This window comes from Sinocyclocheilus anshuiensis, unplaced genomic scaffold, assembly GCF_001515605.1.
Source record: "Sinocyclocheilus anshuiensis isolate Anshui unplaced genomic scaffold, SAMN03320099.WGS_v1.1 scaffold779, whole genome shotgun sequence".
Classification (NCBI taxonomy): Eukaryota; Metazoa; Chordata; class Actinopteri; order Cypriniformes; family Cyprinidae; genus Sinocyclocheilus; species Sinocyclocheilus anshuiensis.
This window is the reverse complement of record NW_015548244.1, coordinates 693,347-704,992: the sequence shown is the minus strand read 5'-3', so window position 1 is coordinate 704,992 and position 11,646 is coordinate 693,347. Positions and strand designations below refer to the sequence as shown.

Sequence of the window (11,646 nt, the reverse complement as noted above, 5' to 3'; positions counted from 1 at the left end):
TAAAAAGTAGATAAATTTTAATTTCACATTAACATTTAAGTCATCATTGATAACACTTTACTTGAATGCATTATAAAAGTATTCATAATGTGCATTACAATGCATTGTATATTTTCAGAAATAATCATAACTTAAGTTAAAATGCATTATAATTTTTGCAGATTTATTGTTACATCGAAATTGGCTGTTTGTCATGTGATTTAATGAATTATACTTTCTAAAGGTGTAGCAATTAATAGATAAATATTATAATGTATAATTATGTTGAGATCATACAGTGCATTATAAGGTGTACTACAAGGCATAATAATGCATTAAAAATACTTCTATAATGCATTACATATAAAAGCTTAAAGTAAAGTGTTCCCAAGTCATTTGTTTGAAACTGCTCTGATGGCTGACAATTTACAAACTTTCAGTTTGCCGAAAGTTGTAATTTGTCTGGTGACATTGTTGTCATACCAGGAGTGGATTGGTTGTTGCCTGGCAACAGACCGATAGTGGCTGATTGATTGGTTGTGGCAGATGTTGAAGGACAGCAGGGCGGGTGACTGGACAACGATGGCGACGTGGAGTCTGTAAACAGATAATGAATGTCTATCAAACTAACAATCAAAATACGCGTTTTGGAAAAATACAATGTGCATTGTTACGTGAGTGTTTTTTCTGCACCTGGGGAGAGAGTGGATGTGGTCACTCTGACACGGGAAAAAGAAGCCTGACGAGCCGAACCCAGAGCAGAACGAGACCTGCCGAGACAAAGAAAGAAATGATCATATCGGGAAAAAAATAATAATAATCAAATAATTAATTCTTAATTCTCTCAGTTGTTTCTTCCAGAGATTAAGCTGACAATAAATGGCTCAATCTTTGCTTAGATTTGCCAAGATACCAGTTTGAATCAAAATTCAGAGATCTCAATATGAACCCAAACATTTCTCATCAATTCTTGTCTGTCTCCTAAAGAATACTTTGAAATGAGAAGTCTTTGAAAATCTTCCAAGCAACACTGCCTTTCAAAAGTTTGCAGCCATTAAAGATTTTTTTAAAGAAATGTTACAAAGATTACAAATGCTGTTGTAAATAAAATAAATGCTGTTCTTTTGAACTTTCTTTCATCAGAGCATCCTGAAAAAATATCACGGTTTCCACAATATACTGTTTTCAACATTGATAATAATAATAAACATTCCTTCAGCAGCAAATCAGCATATTAGAATGATTTCACTGAATGATTGATTAGAATGATTGACACTGAAGACTGGGTTAATTATGCTGAAAATTCAGCTTTGATCGCAGGAATAAATTACATTTTAAAATACATTAAAATAGAAAACAGCTCCTTTAAATTGTAATAATATTTCAAAATATTACTGTTTTTACTCTATTTTAATCAAACAAATTCAGACTTGGTGAACATAAGAGACTTCTTCTCAAAAACCTCTGAGTAATACAATTTTCCTAAAAAGTTATTTTTTTTGGAAATGTAGGACTGGAAATCTTTTGCTGCTGGATGGGAAGATGAAGTGATAGAGAAACAGAGAGAAAAGAAGAGGACAGCATACCACAGACAGAAGGATGGACAGAATGTGACGGTTGCAGTGAGGAAGGGCGTCCAAGAGACGAAGAGAAGGCAGCGAGATGCAGAGCTACAAACAACACTAAGAGAAATGAGCAGCAGGAGATCAAACGAGAGCATACAGAAATAAAGAGAAAGACCTCTGAGCATGACGTGGTGATGTGTACGTGTGAATGGATGTGTGTGTGTGAACACGTACATACCCCTCAACATCACTTATGCTTCCATGGCGTTGAAGATTGAGCACATAGAGGATGGACATGGAGATGACACTACAGAACAGATGATAATGAGCATGAAACAAAGACTCAAAATATTCATTCTAATGTTTGGGGTGAATGATTTCCTCCCTCACCTGAAGGCCATTATGATGACCAGCGCCAGGATGGTGCCCTGCATGAATCTGTGACTCAGGCAGCCCTGCTCTGGGTTGGACCGCTGCAAAAACAACAACAATCATCTCATCCCATCCCATCCAATTCTATTCCATCCCAGTCCAAATTATTCTATTCTATTACATTCCTCTCATCATATACCACTGATTCTGTGCAATCCCATTCATTATGTTTGAATCATATCCTATTCTATCAATCTATCCCATTCTCTGATTCTATTCCATTCCATATGATTCTATTCCATCCAATATGATGCTGCTCTATTCCATGAGATTCTTTCCCATCCAATGATTCTACTCCATTCCACGATTCTATCCCATCCTACATGATTCTATTGCATTCCATATGATCCTTTCATATCCAATATGATTATATTGCATCACATTAGTGGAATTTAGTAACACAATAAACATCCTAAAAGTATAATTTTAGTAACTGTTTTTTTGAAAACAACATTGATGTTGTTTTTCTCACCTGCAATGAGACCGTAACATCACATCACATCTCATTCCATTCCATTCTTGTTTTTAATATATGAATATATTTTTTTAAAGTGGAAGGCTGTTTTAAATCATACCTTGCTTCCTGGCTTAGCTGTTTTTTTCTTGAGTGGGCCACTTCCTGTTCTGCTAAAATAGCTTCCTGATTGGCTAGAAAAAAAAAACACATATTTCTCCAGACTTCCTCACTTTGAATGTACTCAAACAGATGCACGTGTGAGTGCACAGCTTCATAAGCACACACCTGACAGTGCCTCCGCTGACGGTGCTCTTCATGCTGTCTAGCCGGCGCAGCTTGGCGAGCTTCCGGTTCCAGCGTTCAAGTTCGTCAATGCGAGTCTCCAGATTATCAGTGAGTTTGCAGAGTTCCTTCACTGCTCCCACGTTCTCCATAAAGATCCGCTCCTGCAGAATCAAACACACACATGAGAGAGAGGCAGAGACTGTGTGGGCATCTGTAAGAATGTGTTTGTGTGCTCATACTTTATTGACCACCAGTAGATTAGGGATGGTCTCTCCGTTAGCACACACCACGTCTCCTCCCTCCTTCACAGCCTCCGGCAGAATCTGCTGGACCTCCTGAGCAATGACCCCTGATAACACACACAACCTGTGTTTAGATACTGTAGCTGGATGGATAGATAGATACGTATACGTATAAGTATAGATGGATAGATAGAGCCTGTGGGCTGTGGCCAATGCAGTTTAATTCCTTTTCTAGTTACAGTTAATGTTTATCTTACTGCTTTTAAAAGTTATTTGAATTGTATTTTCTCATTAGATGCTGAGCCCGATGTAGAGTACCAGCCTTCATTTTACAGTGTTTTAACACCTCCCTCTCTTTCTCTTTATTTGTCTGTCTGTGGTCTGTTCAGTAGTTGAAATCACAGCTTCTCATAACTGATGAGTTTCACTCAGCAGCACAGAGAGAAAAGTCAGAGGTCCGATCGATACATTTGGTCTGTAGTGGCTGTTTCATTCGTCTGACCTGAGAGCACACACACACACACACACACACACACACACACACACACACACACACACACAACCTGTTAACTGGACACACTAAGTTTCTGTTAAGCACTAGTTTTACAGTCCTACCTACTAAATAGTGACTGTAATGGAATCATCCTTTATGAATAAATCTCACAAATAAATGTATGGTTCACATTTCACCCCATATTCAAAAGGAGAAAATAAGGAATAATTTTAGCACAGTGTTGTTATTGGTAACTAAAACTATTTAAAAAATATTTTTGATAATTGAAATAAAGCTGACATAAACTAAAATAAGAATATTAGATGAAAAAAAAAAAAAAAAAAAGATAAATAACAATTAGAAATGTTGCCTTGGCATCTAACAGAAATAAATAAGTTTAAGTAGTAAAATGACTAAAACTAAAATAAAAATAAATTAAAGCCAAATAGAAATATTAACAAACTAATAAAATAACTTCAACTAAAATGAAAATGAAAATATAAAAATAAAAATGTAATTCAAAATAGTAATAAATGTACATAATACTAAAATAAGACTTAATTAAGATTTAATTTTTCTTAAGATCTAAAGATTTTTTTTGCATTGCAACATTATTTGCATCAAAATTAAGCATATTTTCACCAACACAAATTCTCATTACTGTCCAGACACAATGATGATCAATTTTTTTTCTTTTAATTTTGGGGTGAAATATGACCCCAATTGGGAATTTACACTGGAATTGATCTGTGGGGACAGTACCAGTCTCAGAAGTGGCATCAATGCCCACTGTGGCTGCAAACTCAGGCTTATACTGATAATGCACCAGCCTCATTTGGGAAATCCGCCTCAGGTTATCAGTGGTGTCCACCTGGAGAAAGAGAGAAAAAGTGTGAGAGATACCTGTGGATTGTAAATAAATAAACGAAGACAGCTAAATTCTTATAATATGAAAACATGATGGAAATAGTTTCAGGGCGATTAAAAATGTTTGTATGGTTGTTAAATGTTCTTAACTGTCAAAACGGTTCTTTAGCATGTGTAAGGAGAGATATGCACACATATAAAAATGTACCTCCTTTACATTCTCCTTGGCTCTAATATCAGAAGGGTGCACAAGGGAACCCATGACCTTCACATTGCCGTGGACAACCAGAGCCTCATCCGGCCGGTCAGTATTGATGCCCACCCGGCCGTGATGGTACACAGAGTCCGGCATCTGCCCTCTCTGCCACAACACTTCACTGTCACTCTCAAATTGACCTGGGTTAGACGCCTGAGAGACAGAGAAAGAAAGAAAGAACTAAGTAATAGAACAATAATTTAAGTAAATGGCTGAGAAGGGAAGGTGTTACTGCAAATTCAGTTGACTTTTAAATAGATTTATACATAAAACTTCAAATAAATATTTTGCACATAATTAAGATTTATGATATCTTCAGCATTTATATTTCTCAACTAATACTAAGAAAATAAATCAAAAGTAAATGCAAACAAATTCAGCAGCATAACCAGTAAACTGTAACAGTAATAGTGATTGGTCAGAGGTGGATCACTGACACAGAGAAACAGGTTGTGATTGGAAGAGGTCGATCAGACAGACACGACCAGACTGACAGCGGTTACCCTGACGATGATCCTCTCGGAGACTTGAGCCGCCAATGTGAAGCTCTGACTGTGACAATGAGCCTGAAGAGCTACTACCAGCATGAAGTACCTACACAAAATACAAATGTAAGTGTTTTTAATGAAAAATCATAAGAGGTTTAGAGGAATATTCTGTGTTATTTTGATCTTGTGGAATATCTGTGGACAGTATTAACAGTATTTGGAGAAATGTAGCATTACATCACTTGCTCACCAGTGGATCCTCTGCAGTGAATGGGTGCCGTCAGAATGAGAGTCCAAACAGCTGATAAAAACATCACAGTAATACACAAGTAATCCACACCACTCCAGTCCATCAATTAACGTCTTGTAAAGTGAAAAGCTGTGTGTTTGTAAGAAACAAATCCATCATTAAGATGTTTTATCTTTAAACCATTGCTTCTGGTCAAAATATGAGTCCATAATACACAAAAACGCTTCCTCCAGTGAAAAAAAATCCATCCCCTGTTGTCCTCTCACATCAAAATACACTGACATATTTATTTAGAACTATTTTGGACTATTTTTGCTTGTCAACTTTGGTTGATGTGTGCGTATTTCTCTCCTGATTCAGACAATATGATTTTTTCACTGGAGAAAGCAATAATATGGATAGAGGACTCGTATTTTCTCACAAACACGCAGCTTCACTTTTTCACTTCACAAGTCATTAACTGATGGACTGGAGTGGATTGAATAACTTGTGGATTATTGTGATGTTTTTATCAACTGTTTGGACTTTCATTCTGACGGCACCCATTCACTGCAGAGGATCCAATGGTGAGCAAGTGATGCAATGCTACATTTCTCCAAATCTGTTCCAGTGAGAAAACAAACTCATTTACATCTTGGATGGCCTGAGGGGGCAGTAAAAAAGTTATAAATAAACCTAGTTAGGATTACTTTGTCATGGTTATATTTCATACCTCTGGTCTGGGTTCGGCTTGCCTTTCTTTCTCATGTTATTAGCTGTGGTCTCACTGAAATGGAGACGTCCCACCGTTACTTTGGTCACCTGCTCTGGCGGCAATGTCACTCTATAAAACAAATAGTTAACATTTATGTCACAGGCCAACCTAAAAACCACTCTTAATACATAATATTAGTAAATATAATGTGAAAAACGTACACAACTGGTTTAAAGGGTCTTTTGCTCCGGTCAGACTGTGACTGTTCCACATTAATGGACTGATTCATCGATTCCAACTGGAAGACAAACAGATAAAAACATACTAGAACAGGCAAGAGTTTATAGACAGTAGTGACATGTGTTCTGTTTTTTTGGCTCACCTTGACCCCATTGAGTTTCAGGTAAAAGCATTCAATGGGCTGTAGCCCCTCGCTGGTCTTGACATATTTGGGATCTCCTGGCATCCCGATGTACACGGTCACTTGGAAGTGGTTCTTCTTCTGACACACAAATGCATCATCAGCCAAGGAGAAGTTAAAACCCTTATCTGCATCCACCCTATATGTAGGCATCGGACTGGAGAAGCAGAAAGAGAGAAAGAAAACTGCATGAAGAAGAGAGGGTGTTAAATGTCTTTGTTAAAATTATAAGAGGACTTCAGGGGAAAATACCTAAATTAAAGTAAATTATGATAAAAAAAAAAAAGGAAATTAATATTATTTAGATGATTTTTAAGATGATTTTTAAGGTTACTGTAAAAAAAAAATCTCAATCTCAAAATCTATTTCTGATTATCTTTTTTTTTTAAATGTATTATATTTTATATAAGGTTACATATTAAATTATATAATATTTAAAATACATGTTAATTATTATAACTAATAATGATTAATTATCTAGTTTATTTTTAGAAATAATTATTAAATAAATGTATGTGATTACATTCAATCAATGTACTACAAAAGTGTGGTGGTGTACATGTTTTTTGTTTTTTTTTACATGATCTGTTGACATTAAAAGTTTTAAGAAAAATATTTAATATTTAGGTTTAGTAATGAATATTGATGTCATTGATTTTCTGTTAACTAAAATAATAAATTGTAATCGTATATACACATCACTATCAATGTTTTCAAAATAACTTTAAAATTAACTGTTATATTTATGTTTATATGTTAACAATTATATATATACACACATTAAATTATGTAAAATATAATACATAAAATGTTATTTTATAAAGAATTATGAACATAATTATAATTATATAAATTATAATTATTTTATAAAATCTATATCACCATCAAAGTTTGATAATTTTGAAAAAAAACTTTTTTTTGTATGTAAATGTATAAAAATATATGTAGAAATAAATTTTCATATGAAATAATTTCTATTTATCACAACACTTACAGAATAACCCATTTTCTTAGTTAAACTAAAAATATTTCGTGGTACAAAACTTAAAGTCATGCCACTTGTGCCTGATCTTTCTCTCTCTGTTCATCCTCATTCCTCTGTCTTGTAAGCCAGATCTCTGCTCTTGCTCTCACTCCTACACGCTGCTCACCTCATAGGAATTCCCTGGCCTCTGCCATCTCTCTCTCTTCTGTCTCTTTTAGTACAGCCTGATACCTCCCTATACCCCATTAAATCCCAAACACACAACTCTCGCCCTCAATGCATTTCTCATTGCTCTGTCATAAATCTAAATGCAGAGGTGCGTAAGACCAGGGCAGCACCCACAGTTCTTTTCCACTGGAGTCGTACAATGTAGTCCATTTGTTCTGCTGGTGCGGCTGCCACTTTATGCACTGGTAGTTTGGATCCAGGTATGAGTTTTCTGCATCCTGCATCAAACCTGTGAAAACACGAACGCACTTACATCATGCAGTGCTGAAAATGCAGTTGTGTTGAGGTACCTGTGTGTGTGTGTATGTGTACCTGGCTCTTGTTTGATGATGCCTGTGAGGATCTGTGAGTTGATAGTGCTGTTGGGAGAGTCTGAATGTTTTCTCTTCTTTGCTGGATGTACGGGAATCCCACTGGAGAAACACAGAGCATTTATTTGTTGCTGTGGAAAATTTTGACCTTTGACACTACTTATTTAATAACCTAACTCTAAATTAAAATGATATAAAAAAAAAAACACAAAATCAAGATTGAAATCATATTTCTTCACATGGAATTCACAAAACGCCAGGGGTTTTTAAGATTGTAAAAGTACTGCTGAATGTTAAAACAAAACAAAATAAAACAAAACCAGGGGGCTAGGGGACCACTAAGGGCCCTCAGCAAATTTGCAAGCAGGCAGCAGGATGACTTAGAGGTAAAAAAAATTAAAAATATTAATAATATAATCTAAATTGAAATGCTACAAAAACACATTAAATCAAAATTTAAATTGAAATAATATTTCTTCACCTACAGTTTATGAAAAAACCACTAGGGGTTTTTGAGATTGTAATATTACTGCTGAATGTGACAAATGGATAATAAATCATTTTTTATTTGTTTTAATTATTTGGAATAACATCACACAAAAAATGTTGTATATAATATATATAAAATGTATTAAAAGATTCACCTTACTTAAAATCTCAAAGGGTCCTTCAGATAAATAATTTAGGTCATATTCTTATAAGTCCCCTGAGCTATGAAAGAGCAACCTCTAAGCAATAAAATGTTCCTCTGGTTCTCTCTCTTACTCTGGTCCTTGTGGATGTTGCAGGAGTTGATGTAGCATCTGACTCTGTTGCATGTCTCCGCCCCCGCCGCTGACTGGACCAATCGCATACTGTGAGATCATGGGCTCTGGCTTAAGGTACATGTCCCGGTGCATGCTGGGATAGTGGGGGTGTGTAGGAAGAGGCGGAGGACTGGTCATGTGACACATGTTCTCGGGCGTCATTGTCCTGAGCATGTGTGGATCTAATGTGGAAAATTAATAAGCAGGCATTCAGTTACATTTAATATTTCCTTCAATTTTGATTTCTACATATACATATACATAATAATACATATGCATAATAAGTTCTTATTCTTCACCCTCTGCCCGTGAATCATTTTTCATGTACACATTTATCGAAAATATATTTAAAATTCTGAAAGAATAATTAAACAACTTTCTGTGTATGTTCTTGGTTGGTGGACTGAACTAACCGTTGGCTTGCTGGGGTGAATATGGCTCTGAGCTGGAGTCAGGAGGGGACTCGGGTAGCGTCCTGCAACAACAATAACATTAAATACATTTTATATACATTAAACACATGACAACATGAGTGATTGTCAGGGCTGCTCTGGTTGCCCTGCAATTGCAAGGTACTCTGAGTGGGTTTTAATGTGTTGCTTTGTTTATTTGATCACAGCTCTCCTCAACAAGACTCATGTTTTAATTAGAAACCAATCAGAAAGCTCACTAACAACATATCTGCTGCCTCCTTTTGGGCAACTTTATAAAACAGCATTTGTGATTGCTAGGGGTGTAAAGGTACATGTATTCGGTACGGGTCTTTCGGTTGGGTACGCATGTGTACTGAACAAATACAGTGTTATTTTAGCCACTGCATGAGTGTAACTTCATTGGACACTGTCAGTTTTATATATTGTTACTTTTGATAAGAAACAAAGTCTCATCTTTCAAATTATGTCAATTTTCAGGAAATTCAAACAATAAATGCCGTTTTGACGCTCTTTTCACCAACAAATAGAAATTGTATAATTTAGAAGTTAATTTAAAAACTGCATTATGCGCAATTTATATGTTTGCATATTTTTTTAAGTTGAGTGTTGATTATTTTGTTTAAAAATAAATAGTAATTACATTTAAATTTGGGCTCTGTTGTTAATTGTAACCTTATAGTAACGTAAAAGAGTTTAGTTCCCTAGTTTAGATCAGAATCTGAGGTAGATTTCTATCCCTAATTTTTTTTAAATTATAATTATAAAGAAAGAACAATTTGATCAGTAAACCACTGTTAAATATAAAAAAAGCAATTTTATGTTTAGTTTTTTCCCCCTGCTGTACTGAAACCATACCGAACCATGATGTCAAAACCGAGGCACGTATCAAACGGTCATGTTTGTGTACCGTTACACCCCTAGTGATTGCACAACTCCTCACAGGTTATCAGGCCTGACCCATTGCGTCTCAGCGCTTAGTCCCAGTTCACTCCTCCGTCTGTCTTACTCAGCCTTTATCTGAACTGAGGGTTATCTGAGGTCATACAAAATTAAGAGGCAGGGCATATCAAAAGGGGTGGGGCAAACTATTTGACGTACTATGATTCTGAAATTGTGATGAAACTGCACTATTGTGTATATTGAATGTATCAACACAAGCTCAAGGTGATTCGTAACTAATTCATATGAATTCGTAGATTTTCGTACAATCTGCTTATGCCCCACAGACAGATTAGTCCTTAGATTAGTCACATTTTTTATAAAATTTTTTAGTCACATTTTTAAGTACCATACAAATCACATCATATGAATTCATACAAAATTACCACTTCGAAAAATAGTTACATTTCGTGTAACTTTTGTGACCAGTCACATGAGTTTTGACGTACTATGATTCTGAATTTGCATTGAAACTGCACTATTGTGCTTACAGCAGTTTGCAACTATTTTACATTATCGTGAATTGGTAGCCGATTTGTATGAATTTGTATCTTTTCATACGATCTGCTTATGTCCCACTGAGGGTTAGATTTAAGGGTGGATATTTTTTCTAAATATCATACACTTTATCAAATTTGATGGGAAATCAAAAAAAGTTGTGTTTTCTCATGGTAAGTTTTAATCTATTCTACTCAAATTTTACATACTATGATTCTTGTTGTGATGAAACTGTGCTATTGTGCCCAAGACAATTAATAACTATTTTGCATTATCGTGAATTGGTGTCTAATACATATGAATTTGTATGTTTTTGTATGACTCTGCGGCCACTTTCTCTTAGAGCCTTCAGCAACCTTCTAAGCCGGTTGAAGGATGACTTAAAATTATATAAATGAATAAATTATTATTAATATATCTAAACAATCTAATGCTAATCTAAATTGAAATGCTACTTTTTTTTTTTAAGAAAATACAATAAATAAATAAAATTAATAATAATAATAAATATTTTTAGTTTTTACTAGTTTTAATTGGAATAACATCATGCAAATTTGTTCTAAAATAATATATATAAAATTATTCTATGAATTTGTATGTTTTCGTATGATCTGCTTATGACTCACTGACAGTTAGGTTTAGGGGTGGACCTATATGCTTATATTTTTTCCCCCTAAAAATCTGTATGTTTCTGTACAAATAACATTGTATAAATTCATACTAAATTTTCTCATTAGAAAAATGTGGCCATAAGAGCAAAAATACAGCAAACGGCAAAAAAACAATAGAAAATACATTTTTTTTTTAATAGGTGAAAAAATTCATCTGTTGACACATTTCGCCACATTTGCTCCTTTCTGCTGTCTCTTTCTCTTACCCCGGTGCGTACTGTCCGCGGTGGTCTGGTTTGACGTGTGGCTGTTGGTGTTGGGGTGTTTGGCTCTGCTGTTGCCCCAGACAGGGGTAGTTGTGTCTGAGGTGACTCAGCGGTGGTGGAGGCGGGTAGGGGTTTTGGC

At 35.2% G+C, this 11,646-nt stretch overlaps 1 protein-coding gene across 5 annotated transcripts in view; it reads right to left on the bottom strand.

The window, feature by feature from the left end:
* LOC107655159 (myelin regulatory factor-like) overlaps nucleotides 1-11,646 on the bottom strand; it is a 38,552-nt gene that overhangs the window by 4,279 nt on the left and 22,627 nt on the right. For 2 of the 5 annotated variants that reach the window (XM_016442579.1, XM_016442582.1), the window contains exons 4-22: nucleotides 11,508-11,646; nucleotides 9,173-9,234; nucleotides 8,719-8,941; nucleotides 7,955-8,055; nucleotides 7,757-7,871; nucleotides 6,391-6,586; nucleotides 6,230-6,306; nucleotides 6,027-6,137; nucleotides 5,071-5,170; nucleotides 4,529-4,729; nucleotides 4,216-4,324; nucleotides 2,958-3,067; nucleotides 2,719-2,879; nucleotides 2,552-2,624; nucleotides 1,935-2,017; nucleotides 1,783-1,851; nucleotides 1,566-1,661; nucleotides 673-749; nucleotides 463-576 (exon numbers count right to left, since the gene is read on the bottom strand). In XM_016442579.1, the coding sequence (XP_016298065.1) occupies nucleotides 463-576; nucleotides 673-749; nucleotides 1,566-1,661; nucleotides 1,783-1,851; nucleotides 1,935-2,017; nucleotides 2,552-2,624; nucleotides 2,719-2,879; nucleotides 2,958-3,067; nucleotides 4,216-4,324; nucleotides 4,529-4,729; nucleotides 5,071-5,170; nucleotides 6,027-6,137; nucleotides 6,230-6,306; nucleotides 6,391-6,586; nucleotides 7,757-7,871; nucleotides 7,955-8,055; nucleotides 8,719-8,941; nucleotides 9,173-9,234; nucleotides 11,508-11,646 (2,217 nt within the window). The remainder of the gene's footprint in view (nucleotides 1-462; nucleotides 577-672; nucleotides 750-1,565; nucleotides 1,662-1,782; nucleotides 1,852-1,934; nucleotides 2,018-2,551; nucleotides 2,625-2,718; nucleotides 2,880-2,957; nucleotides 3,068-4,215; nucleotides 4,325-4,528; nucleotides 4,730-5,070; nucleotides 5,171-6,026; nucleotides 6,138-6,229; nucleotides 6,307-6,390; nucleotides 6,587-7,756; nucleotides 7,872-7,954; nucleotides 8,056-8,718; nucleotides 8,942-9,172; nucleotides 9,235-11,507) is intronic. The other 3 variants (XM_016442581.1, XM_016442580.1, XM_016442583.1) reach the window with 3 other exon arrangements.